General features: G+C 25.5%; 1 protein-coding gene across 2 annotated transcripts; it reads left to right on the plus strand.

The window, feature by feature from the left end:
* Positions 1 to 2374: 2374 nt before the first annotated feature.
* LOC135927591 (ATP synthase subunit alpha, mitochondrial-like) lies at positions 2375 to 26953 on the plus strand. 2 transcript variants are annotated; one of them, XR_010572120.1, is made up of 12 exons: positions 2375 to 2473; positions 2517 to 2580; positions 2629 to 2792; positions 2924 to 3077; positions 9034 to 9220; positions 9440 to 9588; positions 9900 to 10051; positions 22044 to 22311; positions 24562 to 24638; positions 25047 to 25191; positions 26478 to 26844; positions 26888 to 26953. XR_010572120.1 is itself a non-coding variant. In XM_065463677.1 (11 exons), exons 1-11 carry the CDS (start codon positions 2414 to 2416, stop codon positions 26768 to 26770), a joined length of 1713 nt encoding a protein of 570 aa, XP_065319749.1. In that variant the 5' UTR covers positions 2375 to 2413; the 3' UTR covers positions 26771 to 26881. The 2 variants fall into 2 exon arrangements, 1 of the variants encoding a protein (XP_065319749.1); XM_065463677.1 differs by lacking the exon at positions 26888 to 26953 and having other exon boundaries at positions 26478 to 26881.
* The last annotated feature ends 331 nt before the right edge of the window (positions 26954 to 27284 follow it).

Here is a 27284-nt window from a genome sequence, read left to right on the forward strand (position 1 = left end):
GGGATAAGCCCATTATTGCAAGCTGCGTCGAATCTCTCCTTTCCAGTATGCAATCATTGGACCGTCCCTTATTCTACTCTCTGCTTAATGATTCTGGACATGAGTTTCTCGAAGCCATTCCATCCGCGAACTTACAATTACAATTGACCTAAAATGGGCAAACTCATGCTATAAACATCCGTTTAAATTGCTTAGTAACCCAACCCCACATCTGTGCCGGCTGCAGTTCTGCTGTTTTGAGTAATGGAAGGCATAGTCTACATTGTCGTTCATGTAAAGGCCGCATCGTTAGACATAACATTTGCAATTCTATAATTCTTAGAGCTCAAATTCCTTCTATCCTCGAATCCTCTCGTCTTTTCAGGTCTGTTGGAAAACGCCCTGACGGGATCTCTCAAATTCCCTGGAAGCGAGGTCAATTCTTGGTCTGAGATTACTCTTGTATTGATCCATTGGCTCCTTCCAATCAATCCCTTAACATTCTGGAGAACAAGGAGCTTCTAAAAATTGCAAAATATTCAGAGATATCCCAAGATCATTTATTCATTCCCATCATTTCCATTACCTTGACTCCCTTTGGGAATCGTGCTATTTCTTTCTTCAAGGAACTTGGATCGCTAATCCGCAAACTAACAGATGAACCTCGTGAAGGCTTCTTCTTAAGACAAAGACTCGCAATAGCAATTCACAGGGCCAATTACATCAGCTTCATTGGCAGCCTCATCTCACATGATGATTAGAATTTATTTTATATAATTTTAATCGCGTATTGAATAATTTATTTATATAATAAGTTTTCAATGTTCATTTTTATATTATTAAACATTAATATAATTTTATATATAAAATATAATTTTTTATAAAGTGAGTAATTTTAATTTATTTAAAATGTAAAATATAATTATAAAACTATTGATAAAATTAAATAAAAAATTAAAGCACAATACAAACAGTCAAATATTATGTCGTAGATTTACAGTATATATCTAATTTTATCAATTATCATATGAAAATCAAGTAATTTTACCAATATAGCGAATTATATATTTTATAGAAAACTATAAAATATTATTGATAAGGGAATCAGAAAATATCTTTTAAAGACATTGTGGGATGAATAATATGGATATTAATTTTTAATATCATTTTCTATTTAAAATACATAGATTGCGTTAAATAATTGAATGCAAATTGTTTCTATATTTATTATCATGAGCCTTGATTAGTAAAATTTGTTAAAATATTAACTGTATGTCTGTAAAAATGGAATTTTACCTTGTATTTTATAACTAATTCTATATAATAGAGGAATATTAACTATATATGTCAACTAACTTTTTATAAATAAAATTCTTATACTTGTTTGGAATAAACTATTACCATGCTTTTATATTAATGTATATACAATTAATTTATTATATTTTATATAAACTAATAAAAATATATTTCATATTTGTTCCAGGCTTATTTTTTTATTAAAATTAACCTACTATCTTGTAAAAATATTTTTTGACTATATAGACAAAGGTAACCCGGCCGAAGGCCTGCCCAAAATGGGGTCTGGGGGCGAAGCTCCCAGTAATTTTTAAATTCTCCCTCCTTAGGAAAATCCTGGCTACGCCTATGTGTAGACATATCTACTTTTAATTGACATTTGTCAGAATAAAATTAACGATAAACATGATAATAGTATCAATTATTGAATTTTAAAAGAATATAATTTAAGTCAAAAACTATCCACCAAAAATCAATACCAACCCCCCAAAAATTAATTTCCACCCCCTTAAAAAAGTATCTACCCCAAAAATCTACCTACTCCACAAAATGCAAATATAATTTGGAGATAGTCTCATATCCACTCCAGTCACGTATACACTGGGTAAGATCAATTTATTGATTTCGTCAGATGATTAGCCAACTCCTTTGTGAACTTTCTTGGGGATGTATTGTCTTAGAAATAAAATCTAACGTTGTTAAGGTAAGGGTGGCAAATGAATGAAATAAGGATATTGGGAAATATTATTTAATAGTTTTAAAGATTAGAAGGGGTGACGGTAAACGAAACAATGGAGTTTCGAAGATGAGGGCATATAAATTTATGGTCAGCTTTATAAATCCAGAAAACCCAAAAGAGGGAATTTAGTGGAGGGAAGAAGGGTAAGTAGGCATGGTATAATAGGTGAAAAAGAATAATATGTGATAAGACGATATTATGATCTTTTTTGTTCCTAGTATAAATTAAATAAATGTTCAATAACTTCAAGAAAAATATATATAACTTAGTGTTAGTTAATTACTATATAAATGTATAAAAGAGTATTATTATAGATCTCAGATTTAAGTCATAATATAAGAAATTATAAACATATGACTTTCATGACAAACATTTTAAGGGATATTAGTAGTACACAATATGGCCTCAACACGTTTCCTCACTTCTTTTATTTTTAAAGCGCATAGAGATATATATAAAGTATAATTAAGCTGATTTTATAGTTTCATATTTAGAAATCTAGCCCATTGTATCTAATCGGAATTTATTTACCAGTAAATTAAACTATGCCACATCTATTTCAGGAGGTAAAATTTTATTAAATTCAATTTACATGGATTATTTAAAATAATTAGCTGAAGTTTCTAGTATACTCGAAGAGCGCATTTTAAGTCACACATCTAAGATTAATTTAGAAGAGACGGGTCAAGTTTTATCGATAGGTGATGGAATTGCACGTGTTTATGGATTAAAAAATATTCAAGCAGAAGAGATGGTTGAATTTTCCTCTGGACTTAAAGTGAGCTGACTAATATATTTAATTATTTTTCAATTTATATTTAAATATATTTTTTTTGTCGCGTTGACATGTAAATTTTTTTATATAGGTACTATATTGTTATAAATATTTCTTATCAAACTACAAAAAAGGGCATGGCTCTCAATTTAGAACCAGATAATGTTGGGGTAGTTGTATTTGGAAATGATAAGCTTATCAAAGAAGGAGATATTGTCAAAAGAACTGGGGCTATTGTTGATGTACCAGTTGGTGAAGCCTTGTTAGGGAGGGTAGTTGATGCTTTAGGTTAAAAATTTTCCTATTTGTTTTATAAAAATTTTATACATGGTAAATTTTTAAATATTTCTAAAGTGCTAATTAACTTAATTTTAAATTAATCATAAATCTGTTGGCCCATACATACCTAGAGTTGTTAACCTGAAAATTTTTGGAAAAGTTATATCCTTCTCATAAATACTCATGAATAGCTTGGATGCATTCATTTAAAATATTTACATGGCTCACATTTAAACATTTTTGTTTCCTAAGCCTAATAACAATTGTATTTTATTTGACAATACAACTTTTCCAATAGATTACTTATATATTGGTCAGCACTATTTGTGGGCCAGGAAATTAAATTTTTGGATATTGGCTTGGGAAATCTTTAAATATTAAATTTGGGCCAGACCTGAGCCTAATATTTTTTAACTGTGGGCCTGGGCCAGGTTTGATCAAAAATTAGACCCACAAAAGTCTTTGACTTAGGTATGATTTAATTACACTAAAAAGGATAAATCCTCATTTTTCACATAAATAATTATGATTAACTTGGATATTCATTCAGGATATTCTTGGATCACATTTAATAGTTTTTGTTTCCTTAACAAATATATTTAATCAAGTTTTCACAATGTATTTTACTAAACATTTAATATATTCTTATATTATTTTTTGCTTTATTACTTTAATATAATAAAAATTGAAAATTGTTGATTACAATTCAATATCATTAATTCCTGTTTATTCCCAAAATTCACATTGAAGAGTTACTACAATGATAATTCCTGAATATTTTCCAATCCTAGACACACCATATTAAAATATTGGGCCCAGCCTGTATGAATAATTTATTTAACCTTCAATAATGTAAATTTGTGATTTTTTATTTGACACAAATTTTTACATGTCATGCTGGGTGGATATTTTATAATCTTACCTTTTTAAAAATTCTTACAGAGCTCTTATTGTTATTTATTAAAGAGTAGTTGCCATTTTGTTTGTTTATATGATTATATTACTAATACAATTTCCATGGAAAATGTAAATGGGAAAAATTATATGCATTGTTTTTTAAATATAATTTTACAGGTTTTATAATTATTTTCATAGTTTTTTAAATAAATGTTCAGTTATTTTTAGACATCAAATTCCTTACATTTGGTAAAATCTAATAGATACTTGGTGAAACAGACAATAAGTTTTTATTAGCTTTTCCTTGAGCCATACAGTTCAGGTAAAAATCTGATATCCAACTTGCAAATCACATTAGTGACTATGCAACAAGGATATTAGTGTTTATATTAGATGAGTCAAAATACTAATTTATTTTATTAGACACCAAACCCACTACATTTGGTAAAATCTAACAAAAACTAAAAAATTATTTTATTTGAAACAGTGAAAATATGAATTAAAAACTGAACAAACTGATTTAAAAACTAAACTAATTATTTAAAACTGAATTTTGATTATTCTACTTTTCAGTTACATGATATTTAATATAAATCTAATCTACCAATTTTTTTGTTGGAAATTATTATTACAATCATTTTATAATTCGTTCATGTTACTAAATTGAGTTCATTGAAAAAAAATTAGATATCAATGTAATTGGTAGTTATGCAAAGTCTGGCTTGGCCCAATTTTTTTAAATGTCCTTACGTTTATTTATATGGAAAATATAAATCTATCAACATTTTACTGGAAATACAATTTTTATAACTCGTTTATTTTGTTTATTACAAAATTTTAGTTAACAACGATTGGTAGTAGAGGAATTTTGGGTTGGGCCTAATATTTTAAAAAAATTAAGTTTAGCTTGAGCCACGCTTAAATTTTTAAATATAATATTCGATTTTGTGAAATAAATTGATATATTTTAAAAATTTTTCAAGAAACAAGGTGCCGATATTTTTTATTTGTAGTATATTTTTTTACAATTAAAAATTTTTTTTTATATTTAAATAAATTTGAGCTTAGCTGACAAATAATTTTTATCTTGGGTCAGCCTTTTTGGAACTTATAAAAGTTTGTTCAAGATTGGGTTGGGCTGGACAAATTTTTTAAAAAAAATTGGGCAGGGTCAGGCTTGAAAATTTATGCCTGGTGCAGATCACTAATTGGTAAGAAAATTAATATTAAAAAAATATGAATTTCTATTAATATTGATGCTTCAATAATTTATGAATTTTGTCTTTATTCAACTATTCCAGCTCATAGAATCACTTTTCCAAAAGGTGACCATTTTATGATGTTGTGCATGTAGCAGCTACAGACAGAAGGCCGATTAAAAATTTACTTTATATTATTGTCTAGATAAAGTCTCTTTTAGGTTATGGATACATAAATTTTAACTTTCCAATATACCATTTCCACTCGAAAACATCAAATTATGAACAATTTGATTTATAAATTGAAATTCGAAACTTTTTCATAACTTCAGAATTTTTTAAATTAAAATCATGGTTCTAAAATATTTACTGCAGTGAAGCGTCGAGTTTACTACTAGGGTAGCAATCGGTAAATTTTTTTATTTTTATTTAGTCAAACCATAGAAAAATTAAAATAAATAAATAAGTAAAATTCGTTTTTGTTGTTGAGTAAAATGATCAAGTACTGAATTATAAAAGTTATTACTAGATTTTAAATTTTTTAATAAGTTTTTTTCAATCAAAATCAAAAATAGATTTTAAATTTAAAAAAAGCGGAATATCCACTAAATTATTTTACAAAATTCTAAATAAATTTATTTGCTTAAAATAATATTCATCAATAGTATTGTTTATAATTAATGGTCGGCTAAGCAAGGATTTATAAATTTCTTTGCATGATAAAAATATCCTTAACAATCTTTAACTGATATCTATAGATATAAATGGGAAAATAATATTTATATCTTTTATATAAAAGTTTTAATATTATATATATTTTAGTCTTAAATTTTTATAATATATATTCATATAAATTATAAGCTCATATACAGGGATCCAAACCGAAACGAATATCTGTTCGGATTAAAATAACAGTTCGTTCGGTAAAAAATAAAAATATTGGTACGTTTCGAACTTTTAAAAACGGTTTGAACACTTTTGTATTCAAACCTATATTTGAATTTGTATAGGGAAGAACATTTTTTTTATTTCATCATTAAAATAAAAAATACATACATAATAAAACCTTCATTATAAAAAAATATTTAATTTATAAATATAACAAATAAATATCAATGAGTAAATTTAATATGAAAAATATTTAACATTATTTACCTTTTTTTATTAAGCCGCATAATTAATATATTTTAAAGATTCGTCTCACTCAAATTATATCTATAAGGAGATAGTATAAATTTAATCGTTGAAACATCTTTCCACACTAACTTGGGTAGCCGACATTGCCAGTAAGATATCAGACAATTTACATAATTCTGGGTATCAATTACTCTGATTTCTCCAATTTTTTAACAGATTTTGTTTGTTACCATCTTTTTTTTTAAACTTTCTACTAAATCCTCTTCAGATGAAGATATATTAACCGGCGTTGATTCATATTCACTAGATCTACTCTTATAACAAAGTTTAATTTCATGGTATGCCATATATTAATAATATGTCTCTAGCCTGGTTTTTACTTCTTCAGTCAGAAGCATTGATATCTATATAATAAAAATTAAAATATTTAAAAAATCTTATTATTTTTTATGAATAGATAGAAAATTATATAAAATAAAATTATTAATTAAATTTATTTATATAAGATATAATATAATGTTTTTAAAACATACCTTAAATATAGATATAGGCATGAACAAAAAGGCATTGTTGTTTAAAAGTTGTTTCTCTCTAAAATTCATAGCATCCATTATTAAACCAGCAAAGGGTGAAGTAAAAGAAATTTCAAATTTAGCATTTAGCCATATGCCATAAAATCTCATAAAGTTAGCTGCTCAAGTTGTAAGTTTTGGGTAGCTACATTAATTGTTTTAGGATTTTCATCAACCCTATAATTGCTTCCCATTCTAAAGCTGTAAAATTTCACTATGATACTTGAATGGTCTGCCATTAAAAGTGACCAACTCAGTACAAGCATTGATTATTTTTTTATTTAGATTTACTGATATTGGCTGTTCTTTTAATGCTTTATCTATCGTCTTGACTTGATGAGATATAACTTTTTTTTATCTTATTAGCCTTTTGTTGTGATATTTTGTTAATTTTATCTAATTCTAGAGGGTAGTTTCTTTTTATGTGACGCTCAAGATTTGCTCCATAGTGGCCTTTCATATTTATTTGACAATCAGTAATATTATATTTTGATGTGTCATTTATAATACTAGATGTGAATAATTTATATCTTGGATTTAATTTTTCTATAGGCATTATAATTTATAAGCTTAAAATATTGTAAATAGCAATATACTATAGTTTATAAAAATATGACTGACACTTATCAATCAAATATGAGTGATAATAATCTTTAAAACAATTCGAATATAATTAAAATTTTTGCGATACACTAGTAATAACTTACACATAATCTTATAAGCCTAAAATCATGAGGCTCGAACCGGTTTAAAGGCATTTTCGCGGTTCGATTTGTTCGGTAAGAAATTTTTTAATAGTTTAGGCTCGATAAAAAATACCGGTTTTTAATAGTTCAGGTTCGGTTTGGATCCCTGCTTATACATATGAGATAAAATTTGCACTTAAATATTTTTATTTTTTATAAAAAAGCGATAAATAAAATTATATCAAATGTATCTTAAAAGTATTTATAAACAGATAAAGATACCTTTGAAATAGTATATAGATACAGATACTTTTTATACAACTGGTAATCTTAATAAATTTTCAATAATATAATTGCAATCATTAAACATTAATTATTGCTTTTAAGAAAGAAAAGATTTTTTTCTCTTTTATTTATTAAAAAATTAATAAGCTTTTTTTTATTTGCATCGCCAATGCTTATTTTTTTTAAACCTAAAATTACACAATACATTCGCATGATTTTCTTTTTATATATTAAAAAAATAAGCAATATTAAATTTGCTTCCCTCATGTTCTTAACGTAGTAAAAAATAATATTAATTTTTTTTTAACGAAGTCAGATTAGTTTTTTTTAACATATTATAAAGATTATATTAAGTTTAAGAATTTTATAGAAAAAATTTAAGGGGTCACTGATTTACTGCAAAATGAAATACATATAAATAACCTTGATTTTAAGAAGTTAATATTTCTACTTCAAAATTACTAGGAAATTCAACATATCTTGACGTGCTGTCTTTTTAGAGGATTCGGGATGCTTAAGGTTACAATATTTACATATTGCTATGCAACTCTTATGGCATTTCTTTTAAAGAAATGAGTTCGTAGTTTAATATACTTCTAGGTATGTATTATAGGGAGAATATAAGTGAAATATACTATACAAATCTTATTTTTCTAAAAGGGTTTAATTATATAAGATGTTTTAAAAATAACCTAATTTTTGGTATTTGAAAAAGAACGAAAAACTGCAATATAAACCACGTGATCAATACGATTTATCAAATACTCTACATAATATATAGAATTTACTAGATTCTATCATATTACTTACTAAATATGTATAGAAATTTTTCCTTGGAATGTAAAGATGATTTTCAGAATTTAAGTTATGAGTATCAAATTTAATATTCCGATTTTTTAATTAATAGCTAATCCAAAGAGTTAAATATGGATTATATTTATGTTTTTCACCCCTATTATCTCAGGTTATATAAATGCTAGATAAAATTTCTTTTGTGTATTGTCTAACTATAGCTCATATAGTAACAACCTTAAATTATGCCTGGAAAGCAAAATAAAGTTAAAATTTATCCTGAAACTAACAAACATAAAACGGGTGCTTACAAATTTATATTATTTGCTACATTTTGTAAAACAAAATTAAAAGGAATAAATAAAGGAAACTAACACTACATAAAAATTAATAATAGGCAACCCAATAGACGGGCGAGGTCCAATAGCTACGACAAAACGTATAAGGGTTGGAGTTAAAGCTCCAGGCATTATCCCTCGAATATCGGTCCGAGAACCTATGCAAACTGGCATTAAAGCAGTGGACAGCTTGGTGCCCATAGGAAGAGGTCAGAGGGAGCTTATTATAGGCGACCGACAGACTGGGTACAAAAATATAGTAAATAGGAATAAAGATAAGAATTAAAAAATGAAGGAAGGGGAAAATTTAAATAAATAAAATAGGAATGGATAAAGAAATGTAGGCTTATGCTAATCTTGGATTAATGAGAGAAGTGTTAAATCATTGGTGCACAGGACTACTATACTTTTTATTCCCAATAATATTTTCTCACAATTTCTTTACTTATATTATAAAATAATAAGCAAAACTGCCATAGCGATTGATACTATCATAAACCAAAAGCGTTTTAATGAAGGTAGCGATGAGTCCAAAAAATTATATTGCATATACGTGGCCATAGGCCAGAAAAGATCCACGGTTGCCCAACTAGTTAAAAGGCTTACTGACGCCGGTAAAACTGCCTTTGATATATCAAATATTATAATTTTTATCATAATTACTGTTGTTTTTATTTTGTAGTCCTTTATGAAAGTTAGGCATTTATAATGTCCAAATTAAACTTAAAGCAAATTCATATAATCCTATAAATATAAAAAATGAATTTAAAAACTACTTATTTGATATTTTTTTAAAATATCAGTAATCAGGCCATGCATTTTACTTCAAACTTAAGAAAGAATAATCAGAAGGTTGATAATGAACAAAATAATTTAAAATACATGTCTTAATCTTGTATATTCATTGCATTTATATGGATTACAGGGGCTATAAAGTACACCATAGTAGTTAGTGCTACTGCCTCTGACGCTGCCCCGCTTCAATATTTGGCACCTTACAGTGGGTGCAGTATGGGAGAATTTTTCAGAGACAGTGGAAGGCACGCTTTAATTATATACGATGATCTTTCCAAACAAGTGATTTTCATTTGATTTATATATTTTTATTGGGAAAAGGGCTTTTGGAAAAATATTTAAAAACCGTTAACGATTTGGGTCCACTCTATCGAATATTAAAAATATCAAAAAGACAAATAAACTAAAATGGCGAGCAATATGGCCCTTAAAGTTTGAAATGAGAGAATTTAAAATATTAATATAATTTCTTTCAACTTTATTTTAAACAATGCAACATATATAGTTACAAATTTTTACCCATTAATTATAAATAAATTTATATGTGCCAATAAATTATAAACAGGTTTGTAATAAATTTTGAATTTCATAATATGTTAATAAAAAATAATTTAACCAATCAGCCTAATTTTTTTAAGGTCAACCATAGCTCATTTTTTTCAATTCTAATTGTTTTGTCCCAAATTTAAAATTTTATTTATTTTAGTAAAAAGGTCACAAAACATATTTTTTGCTGGTTTTCTTAATTTGCAAACTAATAATGATATTTACAATTTCTATCAGACCAAAACCCAAAAATAAATCTTTAAGCTAAGTATTTTAAAAATTTATAAACTGATGGTGCTGATAATGTTTCTATTATTTTATAGACTGAAGTATTGAGGGTCTATATTTATGGGCAAGTTGATCCACTAAAATTTAATTTTATAATAGAAAATATCATAATCATTCATATCATATTTGGTCTGGGTAGAATATGACCCTTTTGATTGATAATAGAATGTGCTCCTTTATTAACTATATAAATATATTAATTGTGTAATAGAATAGCATAAAATATCTACATGTCATATTTAATTAATAGATTTTAAAAAAATCGTTTACCTTTATACTTATATAAACTCAAAGTATTATGCTGGATTGATTATTGAAAAATGGTAATTAGCTTGTAAATTCAATTAAAATAGGCCGTAAATGATAATTACCTTTTCGTAAGGCGATAAAAGGCATAAACATAATTTTAATTCGAGACTACGGGACAATAGGCCAGCCATTAACATCATAGCATGCAATAGTATAGAATATAAAATGAATTAATCCATTTGCTTCATGGAGTTCGATTTTTATGGAATATCTTGGGATGAAGGACATGGAGAAGACTTATTTTGATTAAATTATATTAGTTTAGGTCTAATTAATAATGAATACGCATCTTTTTTATAATAATATATGTTAGAGAAAAAAAAATTAAAGAATTACAGTAATACCTCATTAGTAGTGTTGCGTAATCAGCTAAAAACGAAGCCTAAGCCTAATAAGACATAGCCTAAAAATCGACTAAAACTAAATTAGTCGAAAATTCTGCATCGGCTATTCTTCCTCAGCGTTCCGTAAGATAAACCTAGCATTAATTATTATTTATAAATTTATTTTTAGTAAAATAATTTATTATTTTATTTATATTTAATGTTAAATTTTATTATTATCAACAAATAATCATAATATGATTTAATATTTTTTATTTAAATTATTATATTATGAAATGAAAATAGATTTATTTATTTGATATTTTCAGAGTTGTTAAAAGATACTTTTTAAATGGATCTAGATACAGATACATCGTCTAAAATAATATCTAGATACCGATATTTTAATCGAAAATCTATTAGATACAGACACAGATACCACATTTTTATTCTGGATATTTTTAATAAAAAAAAATGATATGCTGCTATTGTAATATATTATTTTTTTACAATTTATTAGTGATTTTCACGCCCAAAATTTTAAGCAAAAAATATTTTTTTAGTTCTAAAAGATTTTTCAGGAATTCTTTTGTGAATTTTATTATAAATAAACAATCTTTTAGGTGAAATCTTATATCATTTTTGTAAAATTATTTATATTTTTAAGTATTAAAAGATGTGGTTTTTTCTAAATAATTTTTTTAAAATATTTATATTAAACTTTTTTATGTTATTTTATATGATCTTTTTAATGATATTATTTTAATATAACAATTGTCATATTCGTTATTTTTTAAGATTTTTGAAATTTTTTGACACAAGGATAAAAATATAATTTATATTTATAATATAAAGATGTTCCTTGAAAAAATGACAATTATCATAATTGGTATTTTTAAACATATTAGATTAATATGTATTTTTAACATATTAAATTAAAATTTTAAGATGTACCATATAAAAAAAAGAATTGTCATAATCGTTATTTTTTAAATTTTTTTGATGTAAATGTAAAATAAGTATTGTTAACATGTTTAAATAAAACTTCAGTGAAGATGTACCCTAGATAAGTGACAATTGTCATAATTGTTATTTTTAAATTGTTTTGAGGTAAATTGGCTAAAATAAGTATTGCTAACATGTTTTAATAAAACTTCAGTTATGTACCCTAGATAAGTGGCAATTTTCATGATCGTTATTTTTAAATTTTTTTGACGCACATGATCAAAAATATAGATTGTATACATGTTAAATTAAAAATTTAGTGAAGATGTACCATAGATAAGTGAAAATTATCATAATAGATATTTTTAAATTTTTTGACGCAAATGGCTAAAACTATAGATTATAAACATGTTAAATTAAAATTTCATGAAGATGTAAAATAGAAAAATGACAATTGTCATAATCGTTATTTTTAAGGTTTTTTGACGCAAATGGGTAAAAAAAAATAGCTTGTAAACATGTTAAATTAAAATTTTATGAAGATATACTATATAGAAAAGTGACAATTATCATAATCGTTATTTTTAAGTTTTTTGAATTTTTTTGACGAAAATTGGTTAAATAAGTAGTGCTAACATGTTTAAATAAAACTTCAGTGAAGATGTTCCCTAGATACAAGACAATTGTCATAGTTGTTATTATTAAAGTTTTTTGTTTTTTTTTGACCCAAATGGACAAAAATATAGATTTATAACATTTAAAATTTAGTGAAGATATACCATCGGTAAGTGACAATTATCAAAATCGTTATTATTAAAGTTTTTTTGACGTAATGGCTAAAAATGCAGATTTAAACATGTTAAATTAAAATTTCATGAAGATTTAGCATGGAAAAGTGACAATTGTCATACTCTTTATTTTTAAATTTTTTTGACGCAAATGGGTTATAAAATATAGATTGTAATCTATTTTTACAATATGTTTATAAAATTCAAAATCCTAAGATTAAATTTATAGGATGTTGATTGTATCATATTTATAAATAATATTCATATGGTTTTTAAGTTCTTTTCATAAAAATCTTATTTACCCATTTGCGTCAAAAAACTTTAAAAATAACGATTATGACAATTGTCATTTATCTAGGGTACATCTTCAATGAAGTTTTATCTAAACTGTTAGTAATACTTATTTTAGCCCATTTACATCAAAAAAATTTAAAAATAATGACTATAATAACACTGTGCGACAAGAAAAATGGGAGAAGAAAATAAAAACAAGTTTTGGTGCACAATTTGACGCTGAGTTCGAATCCGTTTTCCAAATTTTCCCTACACGTCAAGTTTTAAAAATATTACCGTATAAAGACAACTTTTCGAAATCTCAAAAATGGTAAAATTTAGGCCTTTAGACGGATATATTTTAAAAAGTATCGAATAAAAATCCCTGAAAATTGGTGATAGTGTTAAACTTATATTTCTTTATAATTTTTTATCGATTGGTTTTTGTGAAAAATGGTAAAGAATTTCGTTTTGGGGGTCTTAAGTTTTCAATTTAAATTACTATCAAAATTATTAACTTTAGAAGATAAATTTTATATAATTTTGCTTCAAATATGCTCAGGATTATATATTAATTCTAATTATGTTTCAAAAGTACTCTATGCCATGAAAATTCAACCAAAATCTATAAATTAAAAAAGTCGGTACAGATATTTTTGAACTTTTTAATTTGTACACTTTTATTGAATTTTTTCTGCATAAAACATTTTTAAAGCAAAATTAAGGTAATATTTATCTTTTTTAGTTGTATTTAGTAATATTTTATGCATTTATGATCAATTTATACCAAAATCAGATATCTGTACCTGATTTTTTAATTTGTACTCTTTTTGAATTGAGAATTTTTGAAGCAAAATTTATTTAAAATTGCAATAATTGGTAATTTTTTCATATTTTTTATTAATATAATTTATTTTTTTTAGCTGTATTTAAGAATATTTGTTTTTTTAATCAATTTATATCAAAATATATGATTTTCCAATGGAGTACCTTGAACCCGTAGTACCAAATAACAAGTAGGAAGAAAGAGAAGAATTATTTTTTTTCGCGCTTAATTTTTCATAAATATTTAATTTCTTTCATTAATTTTTTTTTAAATTGGATTTTAAATATTATTCAAATTCCCTCCTTATATAATATTCTACAAAAAATTAATGCCGAGCTTGTTTAAAGTGTGTCTCTAAATTTTGTTATGCGGGCTATATATTGCCCTCACAAAAATGTCCAATTTCTCCAATCATTCAAAGGATTTATGAAATTTATTACAATATTCCACTCTGCGATTTGGATAAACCATTTGCCCCTAATTACATATGTAAAACATGTTATAATTCTTTTAATTCGTGGGTAAATGGAAAACGGTCATATTTGCCAGAGTTGTTAAACTACTTTTAAAAGTAGCCCACTACCGCTATCGCTATTTGTCAAAAAAAGTAGCTCGCTATTAGCTACTATTTTTTAAAAGTAGCTTTAGCTACTTTTTATAAAAAAAATTTACAAACAAATTTTTTATTTTTGGCTTATAATGTTATATAGTAAATTAAATATACAAAAATCAACATTTATAAATATTAAAATATAGTTAGTTTTGATTATAAAAAAATTTATGTAATAAAAATAAATATTTATGGTAATTTGTTGCATTTTAATAATAAAATCATTTCAATATTATCATCCCCAAGTCTAGAGAGACGATCAGAAAGTATAAGTTTTGCCTTATTAAATAATCTCTCGACACTAGCACTTGAGGGTAAGGGCGTATTCAATCTTATATACAATAAGATAGATTATCAATAATTTTATTTGCAAGTACATCGTATGTCTGGCATCCTATTATCATTTTGAGGGCTAATGCCACAGATCTTCTTTTTAAAGTACTAGGGTCTAGTCAATGGCCTGTGATTCCCAAATAAACTCAAAAATATTTAATCAGATCAATTTATAAATATAAATAAGTTTTTACCTTCTGTAATGTGTTCAACTATCTCCCGTGGTACATATATAAGATATCTCTGATAACTCTACTATTAGAGCATCTTTCATCATTTTAAAGTTATCTGCTATTTTATTCATTAGTGTCTCTGGCAGCATAAAATTGTTGTACCAGGGGGATAAAGTTTTAATCATCATGGTAAATGATGGATTATCAACTAAGGACATTGGCTGAACTGTATAAATTATAAAATCAACAATAACTTTATCAGCCAATTTCTGAGAAATATTGTCATTTGCATTATTAATTAATTTGGTTTGAATTTTAGTCTTTTTGGATATAGAGTCGCCTATACCAAAATTATTTAGATGTTTCTCCATTTCCTTAAAACTCATGAACAGTTTTATAAAATAAATATTATTAGAATGTAAAAATGACAATTTACCTTTAGGTGTTTCTTGAGGTTATAGCTACTGGATTGATTTGGGGAAATATTTTTTTTTACATTTTAAACACATATATTTGAAACCAGTTTTGGTTATATATTTATTTTAAAAAATTTTCAAATCTAGGGAATGGGAAATTTGTATTATAGCTATTAAGAATATTTTCTTCCTTTGGTATCTTCCATTTCATTAATATCATTGTCTGAATCACTTTCAACGATTTGGATATCCATAGGCGATGACATTTTAAATTATTAATACGTGATTTAGGTTTATAATACAAATGAAAATATAAATTACAAATTGAAATTATATTTAATTTCAAAATTAAATAATAAAAATTATGATATTATATTTAAATTTTCATGTTTATACTTACCTTCTTTATATTTTTTAAAAGTAGCGAAGTAGCGGCTACTTAGCTACTTTCAAAAAAAGTAGCGCAATAAAATATTAAATAATTACAAAAAAGTAGCCGCTAGCTATAGCTACCAAAAAAGTTAGCGCGCTACTTTAACAACTCATTTGCCTTATTCGAAACCTGCATTTTGGCACGTAGCAAGAAATCATTCGTGGGATTGTTATTTTTTCTCGATTAGTACATTTGCGTTTAACAAAAAAAATAAGAAGAAAATTCGTTATCCTGAAATTTCGTCGGTTGTTTATCCGATAAAATATAATATGCATACAACAGTTCCCAGTTCCTTTTTTTAATAGTTCGCAGCTGGAAAAATTACGTTGCCAGGTCAATGACAATATTGATCTAGAGTATCATCTCGAAGAGGATTAGCCATTTATGTCACAAGAGCAACTAAATGACATAAACAGAAATTTACAACTTTCAAAAAGAAGGCCCGAATTTTTAGCCTCAAGGCTTAATGATTTTAAAATTTTAAAAAATGGAGTTCGAACTTCATACCGATTCCGTGGAACATCGTTTAAAAATTTATTCTCTTACGAAAATTTTTTATACTATTCCAACAATCTAGGTCAACTTTTTTTACAATTTAATATTGAATTGGTGCCCGATGAATGGCGCTTGTTCATCGATTCAAGCAAAAACAGCTTGAAAGCAGTTTTGCTTCATAACAGAAATTCTAAGCCATCAATTCCCATCGCCTATTCCAACCAGTTAAATGAATCATAAGAAAATATGAAATATTTATTGTCAAAAATAAATTATTCCATTTACGAATTTAAGATATGCTGCGATCTCAAAATGATCGCAATCATGACGGGCCTTCAGTTAGGCTACACCAAGCATTCGTGTTTTCTTTATCTCTATAATTCCAGAGACTCTCGAAAACATTATACAGTATCTGAATGGGAGGATCGTCCCAACGTTCATGAAAAAAATCGCGTAAATATCCCGCTTGTTTCTAAAAATAAGATTTTGTTGCCTCCGTTGCACATAAAATTAGGACTAATCTAAATTTTATCAAAAAATTGGCCGAGGGCCCCACGATATACCTTAGAAATTTTTTCCCCAAGCTTTCCCAAGCAAAAAATAAAAGAGGGGGTTTCAGTGGGCCCCCAAATAAGAAAACTCATGAAGGACAGTTTTTTTGAAAATGAATTGTTACTCATTGAATTAAAAGCATGGGAATCTTTTAAATGGATATGCAGATCGTTCCTTGGCAATCATAAATTAGCCGACTATCGTGAGAAAATTGATGACCTATTAACAAATTATAAGCAAATGGGATGCCGAATGTCCCTCAAAATCCATTTTCTTCATTCCCATAAAGATTTTTTTCCTGAAAACTTAGGTGCTGTGTCAGAAGAAATGGGAGAGCGGTTCCATCAACAGATAGAAAATTTCGAAAAGTTTTATCACGGCAAGAATTTTATAAATATGTTGGCGGACTACTGCTGGAGTATCTTTTTTGAAGATAAATCATCAACTTCATATTCGCGGAAATATATTTAAATTTACCATTAAATGTTTTTAAATTCGATAAATTTTATGTTATTGTTTAATTTGTTTCAAATTCAATAAATTTATTGTATATTACAAGTTAAATCTATATAATAATGAAGGAGGGGGTGGGACAACGGACCGATAAAAGGTTTATTAAAAGTAAAATATGAGATAGGTTAGCTTAGCATAATATATTTATTTAAATATGAGAAATATAACTATTTCATTTAAAATAAATTGTTTGGGAATCGTACCGTGTGCAGTGTAGCGAAGAGAACGAAAGCCACAATAAATATATTAAATGTAAGCTATATTAAAAAAGATTTTATAAATAAAGGTAAATTTAAAAAATATAGGTTGTTTAAAAATTGAGTAAGGATTTTACAAAAAAAAATGTATGATAATAATTAGGAAGGTTTGCTGCAAAAATTAAGATATTTTTTTAGTTATAGGGATCATTAGAACCGAAGTTATAAACCTTCAAAAAGTTAAAAATGACCTTTTTGGCCACTTTAACCTAAAATAAATAAAAGAACCTGACGTGCTAGAAAAAAATTAACAGAGGATTTAGAATATGCATAAAAAACTGTCTTAAAACATGTTTATTTTATTTTCTCCCAAAAAGTCGAAATTTGTCACACAGTGTAATTGTCATTTAGTTATGGTCATCATCATTTAATTTTTAATTTAACATGTTTGCAATCTATATTTTTACCCATTTGCATCAAAAAACTTTAAAAATAACGATTATGACAATTGTCATTTATCTATGGTTCATCTTCACTGAAATTTTATTTTAACATGTTAGCAATTTATATTTTATTTTTGCCCATTTGCGTCTTAAAAATAACGATTATGACAATTGTCACACCCATTTGCTTCAAAAAAATTTTAAAAACTTCAAAAATAACGATTATGATAATTGTCACGTATCTAGGGTACATCTTCGCTAAAGTTTTATTTAAACATGTTAGCTATACTTATTTTAGCCCATTTACGTCAAAAAAACTATAAAAATAACGATTATGACAATTGTCACATTTATATAGTACATCTTAATTCAAATTATAATTCAACATGTTAAAAATACATATTTTTGCCTATTAACGTCAAAAAAATCTAATATGTTTAAAAATACCGATTATAATAATTGTCATTTTTCCAAGGAACATCTTCATTGAATTTATAATTTAACATCTTTACAAATATAAATTATATTTTTACCCTTTTGTGTCAAAAAATCTTAAAAAATAACGAATATGACAATTGTCACACTAAAATATTTTCATTAAAAAGATCATATAAAATATTATAAAAAAATTCAATATAAATATTAAAAAAAGATTATTTTACAAAAATTATAAAAAAAAATTATAAAGATTTCACCTAAAAGATTGTTTATTTATAATTAAAATTCACAAAAGAATTCCTCGAAAATCTTTTTGAACTTCAAAAAAAAATTTTTGCTTAAAATTTTGGTCGTGAAAATCACTAATAAATAGTAACAAAAATAATATTACAATAGCAACATATCATTTTTTATTATTAAAAACATCAAATTCATTTCATCTATAATATATATAAAAGCCTTGTCACAAAAATAGCGTTACGCTCTCATGTCCCACTTTATAATATATATTCAAAAAATCGTTAATTTTGAAAAGTGCCTGTGGCCCAATCGGGCAAGAACTTCGCCTACAAATCTAGATGGATTATTGGACTTGGGTTCGAATCCCGGCTAATGTATTTTTTCTTAATTTGGCAAAATATTTTTTTCTTAATCTGACAAAATTAATCAAATAGATACGTTTCAAAGAGTACGAGATTTATTTAAATACTTTTTTAATTCTTGAATTTATGTATAATTTAAAATTTAAACCATTATATGGGGAATCAGAATTTTCTATTTTATTTGATGAGGGATGAATCAGAATTTTCTATTTTATTTGATGAGGGATGAATCAGAAATTTTTCTATCTTATGAGGTGTTATTTAAAAATTTATATTTATTTAGGGTTATTCTAAAATTTTCCATTATTTTTATAAAATATGTTAATAAAGTATATATTTAGTAATTTTAATTTATGTGTACAATTAAAAAAGTCCTTTAAATAAATTTTTATTCATTTGTATTTTATAATCTAAAAATTTATTCTTGCAGATGAGAGTTTTATGTTAAAACCCTTAAGAAGGATCCATTCCACATTGAATTTTATACAACTTTATATCTTTTAATTAGGTAATTTTTATGCATAAGTAAATATTTGCATCTCTTTTATCTTTTCTGAAATTGGCCTTTCTACATGCATTCCATAGTTTTGTTTATTTTCTCATAACTTCATAATTTAATTGTAGAATGTATATTTTTCATAACTTTATATAACATTTTTGATTAAATGTATAACTTTTTTGTTTAACTTATATATAATTTGACTATGATTAAAGTTAACCTCCTATTATTTGTTAACTTAGAATATCTTTTTATTTTTTCTATTGTAATTTAATAACAATGTCTTAAATTTATATTTTGTAACTAAGTAATAAATCATTTGGAAGGGTGGTGGTTTGTTTAAAATTTAAATTAGAATGAACATATTTTTAGCATGGTACTTTAATATGTATTCATGATTTATATGTAAATACCAGGCAGGAGCTAACCAGTAGAATGATAGGTAAATCAGATATTTCCCCTTCATTTGATCCTAATTTTGAAAAATTTTCCCAATAATATAAATGGCAAAAAAAATATATACATATTAGACAGATTTAATTCTTATAAACCCTTACATCACACCTATTTTTTTGGATCCAAGGAAAAAATAAATTATTCTGGGTTTTCCTGGGTTTGGGAAATATTTTTCACAATTAATATGGACTTGGAAATAGCTTGGGAAACATTTTTTAAAATTGTCTTAGATTACTGAAAATTTTTTAATTTTAAATATGGGTTAGAAATTGGCCTGAAAATTTCTTTTGGAGACATGGCCAGGCCTGATCAAATACAAAGGCCCATGCAACTTTCATATTCTGATTGTATTTTTAAATGCATTGTGACTTTTTATATATTTTATTTCAGTTCTCAACTATCAAAATTATTATGATCTTTTTGAGAAAATTTTCCCAAGTGCGTGGACCTGGCTTGTGAATTTTTTTAATATTAGGCATAGGTGTAATATTTAACACAGAATATTTATATGGCCCTCAGGTTCAGCTAATTTAAATATATTTTTATAAAATTAGTATTCATTCTCAGTCTTAATAAAATAGAATAAAAAAATAGATATGGTTTTTAAAGATCTACCTATCTCCCGGGTTGGGAAAAAATTTTGAAAATTACTATGGGTTGGCCAGGCTTGGGAAAATTTTTTTTATAAAATTTTTATAGGTTGGGCTGGGTTTGAAAAATATTTTTATAAATTATATTAGGCTGGGCTTGTGGAAAATTTTTCAAAAATATTATGAGCTAGAATGCTTGAGAATTTTTTTATTATTAACTATGAGTCAGACATTGGCCTAAAAAAATTTTATGCAGGTCTGGGCTCGGCCTGATCAAAAAACCTAGGCCCATGAAATCTGATTTTTGATTGTATTTTTAATATTATGATTATTTAAATATTTTATTTCAGTTCTCAACACCAAAATTATTATATTCACTGGGCTTGGAAGAATTTTTCAAAATTATTATGGCTCTGTACTTTGCCTAGGAATTTTTTTAATATTAAATATTAGGTATAAATGATCAGTAATATTTATCAAATAATATTGGTATTATCAAGTAAAAGCTTTAAATTTAATTTTACCAAACCATAATATTTACATTTAGTTTTAATGGATTAAACCTGGCATGAAGGGGGGGGGGATTAAAAGAATAATAATTGGATATTATTTTCAAATAAGAGGTAACAATTATCATAAAAGTAAGAAGAAAATTTTCATTCCCCGTCATTTTTGACGGGCTATCTTCTAGTAATATAATAATTTAAATAAAAAATATTAATTCTTATAAATATGTTTATTTGTTGATAATAAGATAAATTATTTTATTAAAAATAAATAATAATTAATTCTATCCATATCTTACGGAACACTGACGGACGATTAGCCGATGCAGAATTTTAAACTAATTTAGTTTTAGCCGATTACGCAACACTCCTCATTAGTAAACTCGATGGGAATGGGAAATATGTTTTATACTAAATAAAATAATATTTTAATCATTTCGTAGTTACTTCTGCAAAACCTATTAAATTTCATACTCCCCATATGTTAACAAAAAATTATGAAATAAGCAGTTGCAAAAGGCTCACAATGTATCCTATATTTTTAACACTGGGAATAGAAATCTGGTTGGGTTCACAGTAGCAATTTTTCACTCCATCCGAGTTTATAATAACTAGGCTTTACTAATATAAAATTTTAATAGATAAATTTTTTTGAATTCAATTTAGATAAAATTTAATTTGTTAATTTTTTTCTCCCGTTTAATTATTTTTTAAATGCAGGCCGTAGCTTACCGTCAAATGTCACTATTACTCCGTCGACCTCCAGGTCGGGAAGCTTATCCAGGAGACGTTTTCTATTTACATTCACGCTTACTGGAGCGGGCCGCAAAAATGAGGGACAGTCCAGATGGAAAAACTAAAGGGGGTTCCCTAACCGCTTTACCAGTCATAGAAACCCAAGCAGGTGATGTTAGTGCTTACATACCTACTAACGTTATCAGCATAACAGACGGGCAGATTTTCTTGGAGACTGAGCTCTTTTATAAAGGTTTATTTTGAATTTAAGCCATCCTAGAGTTTAGCAGATTTAAGTTAAATATTTTAAAGATGCTTGCATTGGAATATTGGGCTAGATGAATAATTTTTATTTGATAAAAAAATTGATAATGTGGATTTGTTTTTTTTATAAAAGAAATGCTTTACTTATGATTTTTTTTATTTTTAATCATATGGAATATAAAATTTATTAAGATCAAGATTGTCTTAATTCGTGAATGAATATTAAGGCACGAACTGAAATTTTACTAACGATTCTAATAATATTATTTGATATTTTTTAGAGAGAAAAATTTTTGTTAGTTATTGGCTATCTTCTAGATAAAAAAGTTAAGAGCTAATTATTAAAAATCCATCTTTTAAATTATATTCTGACTTCAAGTTTTTTGTTCTTCCTTGCTTTTAGGAGAGATTATTATCTTAAATAATCAGGGTTGGGCAAATTTCCAAAAAATGTATTCAAATATGAATATAAATACATTAAAAAAAATAAATACATTCAAAATAAGTATTTTTAAATACAAATACTTTGACAAATTTTGCAAGATAATTTTTTTATTATTTTGCATTTTATAAATGTATCTAATATCTATAGATCATCATCTTACTGTGCATATAATAAATTGCTTAGGGATAAAATCGCTCCATTTATGATTTTGGTTTTATTTTTAATTGAACAAGATATCACATTTCGCTTACACTATAATATTGATTTTTGATGATATTTTAAATAAAAATCCATCCAAAATTGTCAAATTATATACAGAGGATGTTGACGTTATCATAGAATATCAGCAAAACAATCATATATAATAGCTTAATATAGAATTTTTTTCTTCAATTACTAACTCTTATATCTTTAAAAACTCTTATTTTCGTTTTCGTCTTTAATCATTTTAAAAATAGGATAGGATTTAAAAATGAAGTTAATTTTTTGCTAAAACGTTTCTAAAATATACAAATAAAAGTATTTGTATTTATTATTTTAAATACAAGTATTGCCCAACCCTGCATATAATCATTTATTTTTAATCAAATAATATCCAAACAAATATTTAAATTTTTTTGATAATACTCTATACAATGTACATGAAATATATTAATTATTTTGGTAATTAATAAAGTATAAAAAGTGAACCATAATTTTTTATTATTCTTGTATCTTATAATTAGTGTTTTAAATAGCAGAGTTGTTAAAAAAGCGTGCTACCCTATTTTATATCGATAGTTAATGTTGAAGAATAATTATAACATAACTTCGTTACTTTTCAATTAAATATAATGAAAATTAGTTTATAATTTCATAATTGCATGTAAAATTTAATTTTGATATTTAAATATATTTCTTAACAAATTTTGGTTGTCTTCAAGTTTATCGGGGAAAAATTAACTTTCCTTAATAATATTAATACTTAAAAGATTAGTTTAAAAAATCCTTAGAAAATATTATCAATTCAACCAAAATTATAATTAAAACTATAAATTTCAAAAAGAAATTTATCCCTAAATTTGCTGTACCTTCCGTATCTGTGTATGTTTGTCCATAAACTGGATATTACAATTCCATTACGAAATAGATAAAATAGATTTTTATCAATTTATAAACATATTTAAATGTTACACGTGAACTCAAACTTTTATATATTTAAATATTCAAAATTTGTTTTTTATTGATCTGAAATATTAAAATGTCTGAAATAGATATGGCTGAGACCAGTGATATAAGCGAAATTACACTGGATGAAGATGAGTTTTTAAGAATATATGTTCTATATCCATCTAATCAGAATAAAGATAAAATCATACCTTTTTTCATTTTCCAGTATGTTTATCATGTTAGGTTTTATGTCCATGATATTTTCATTTTGATATTTAAAAGATATAAAGCCAAGTATATTATAGTTAAATATAGAAGTAAGTCTACGTCTATCCCTATTGAAAATATGACAGGTAAATTTACTTATTTCATATAATGCTGGAAAAAGTGGATATTGCACTACAAACCTCAGCCGAGGATAAATATAGAAAAAATAGTGGTAGCACGCTATATACCAAAATTAGCGTCTAATAACACTGCTAAGTCGTTAACTGTCTCAACGAAAACTGATAACCTTGGATTAAAATGCTATAAATATTTTCAATATTACTTATTTTCATGGATTATTAGATTTATTGAATTTTAAGTAATACGTTATATTAAAGCAAAAAATTATTTCTTTTTTTTATTATAAATATTGGAAAGGTATAAGACCGGCGATTAATGTGGGCTTATCTGTTAGTAGGGTTGGGTCAGCGGCTCAAACCAAGTCTATGAAACAAGTAAATCTTATATTTTGTTATTTCTTTAAAACCTTATTAAAGTATATAGTTATGGCTTTTAAATTTTAAATCAATTAATGCGTTTAAGAACCCCCTTTAACTCCTGAACATATTTACACATGTTTATTGGACTTTTCATGTTGTATCAAAAGTTTGCATTGAGATATATTATTCGATCCATGAGTTTTTACTTTTGTTTATTTATTAATGATCCATTATTTTTATTTTTTTATAATTTCATATTTATAAATATTGGTAGTTAAAATTTTGTGATATTAATATAAAAAGTATATCATAAATTGATTTTATCATTTATTCAGTTTTTTCCTTGTTCTATTATCTTATAAATTTTATAGCATTTTATCTTTCTTAGGTTTAATATTCATATAAAACTCGAATTTACATTAGGTAGCTGGATCGATGAAGCTAGAGCTCGCTCAATATAGAGAGGTCGCAGCTTTTGCACAATTTGGCTCTGATCTTGACGCTTCGACACAACAGTTACTTAATCGAGGTGTGCGACTCACTGAATTGCTAAAACAGGGACAATATGGTAAAACATTTTATTTTAGAATACAGACTAAATTTGCCCACTTCCTTTTGGAACTCTATGCTTTAATGGACAATATGTTTAAAGATCATATGATAGAATATAGCTAATAAAACATTCGGAAAGCGGAAGAAAGGGAAGATTTCAATATAAATATTTTGTCTGATTGTTCATTATTTCTGTACTGTTTTAAATATAATCCGGTACACATAAAAAACATTAAATACTTATTGTCCTTTAGCCATTTCAGAATAATAATAATAAAAAGTGGATGGAATTCAATATGAAAATTACCATGTGAGATTTGATGACATAATAATATTTATAGCAGATATATCCTTAGTTTAGGTGTTTTAAAAATCACATGATTTGATAATATAATTTATATAAAAAAGAATATTGAAAAATTTTTTTTTAAACGATTTTGGAAAGTGACATATATTATAACACTAAGCTGAAATCAATGCATTAATAACTGAACTAATGCTAATGAAAGCTGTTCGCCTTTTAATTATTCTTAATAATATTAAGGTGGAAATTAAATATCTTATATTTTTGTTTATATTTAAACTCTCAATTAAAAAATGGCATCTTTCATATCAGGATATTCAATAGGACTCACTGATATTATAAATAATTGCAAATTCAAGGTTTCTGAAATAAATATTTAATATAGTTATAAAAGATTTCCACCAATTTAAAAAAACTAATTTATTCATTTTAAAAAAAATTAAATGCTTGAATTAAAAAAATATTTCTATAGAATTTATCTAGAAGGAAAAATGAAAATACTCTTTTAGCATGACTGAATTTGATACGAGTGGTTGTATGGGTCATAACTTACTCCCATTTTAAAAATATTGTATCTCACTTAAATTTTTATATTATTGATATTTTAAACATTCTATAACTTTTAAATTAATTATAAATATAAACTTTTGAAGATTTAATATTAAATAAAAATTATGTTAAATCCTATATTTCAAATAATGTATTAAGAGTCAAAATATACATTTTTTTATATCTTAAAAACCATTCATTGAAAATGCATGAAACTTTGCCTAAACAAATTAAGTATAAAATAGGAGGCTACTGAAAATACCAGGTCAAAATATTGATAAGTTTTTTATATTGGTAACTTAAAGAAATTTTTGAGCTATTACTATGACCCAATATACCACATTTTATCAATAGCTAAGATTTAATAAGAATGGAAGGAAATTAATCAAAAGAAAGAAGAAAATTTATACAGATTTAGATTTAATCAAATGTATATTTATAATTTCTAGTCCCCATGGCCATAGAAGATCAAGTCGCTATAATATACACTGGTGTCAAGGGATTCATCGATAAGCTAGACCCTTCAAAAATAACCAAGTTCGAACGGGAATTCAGTGCCCACTTTAAGAGTGTTCACTCAGATTTGCTTAAAAGGATCAAGGAGGAAGGAAAGATAGCAGATGATGTAGATGCGGCTATGCGTAAGATAGTATCTGAATTTGTGGCTCAATTTACGGCTAGCGAAGCTGTTATTACTAAAAGTGCTAAAGCTGGAGCTGAGAAAACCGAAGCTAAGCCTTAAACTTAGGGTCGCCAATTATGCTATTGTACTTTACTATATTCACATTTTGCGTTTTAATCTAATTATCAACGAAGGTTAGTTAGTGTTCATTTAAATTATGATTATTAATTTATTAAGGTCTAAATTTAAAACCACATGAACTAACTTCACCAAAATTAAAATACCACGTATGGATCGTGTGACTTGTTTGATAAATAAATTTTATATTATTCATTAACTATGGTAATGTTAAGAATCATATTTAACTCAGATTTTAATATGATATTAGAATACAATTATTTATTTTTTAACTGCCATATTTTATGCATTTTTTACTTATATTTTTGAACAATAAAAGTATTACTATTATATACCACTTGCATTTTCTGTGAAATTATATGCCCGATTATAAATGTGACTAGAAAATTTATGTATAATATTATAATTTAATCTTTTATATTATATATATAATTTATACAATGATCATTTCAAAAGAGAACTAATTTTTGTTTGAGTTTGCACTGAAAAAAATGGC

This window comes from Gordionus sp. m RMFG-2023, chromosome 3 (genome assembly GCF_954871325.1).
Source record: "Gordionus sp. m RMFG-2023 chromosome 3, tfGorSpeb1-WG-v2, whole genome shotgun sequence".
NCBI classification, from domain to species: domain Eukaryota; kingdom Metazoa; phylum Nematomorpha; class Gordioida; order Chordodea; family Parachordodidae; genus Gordionus; species Gordionus sp. m RMFG-2023.

What these genes read in the sequence shown, in the direction of transcription:
- LOC135927591 (XM_065463677.1), top strand. Translation starts at nt 2,414, where the DNA reads ATGGCCTCAACACGTTTCCTCACTTCTTTTATTTTTAAAGCGCATAGA. An exon ending in GACTGAGCTCTTTTATAAAG is followed by an intron (nt 22,312 to 24,561) that starts GTTTATTTTGAA and finishes AATATTGGAAAG; the next exon opens with GTATAAGACCGGCGATTAAT. An exon ending in AAACCAAGTCTATGAAACAA is followed by an intron (nt 24,639 to 25,046) that starts GTAAATCTTATA and finishes AATTTACATTAG; the next exon opens with GTAGCTGGATCGATGAAGCT.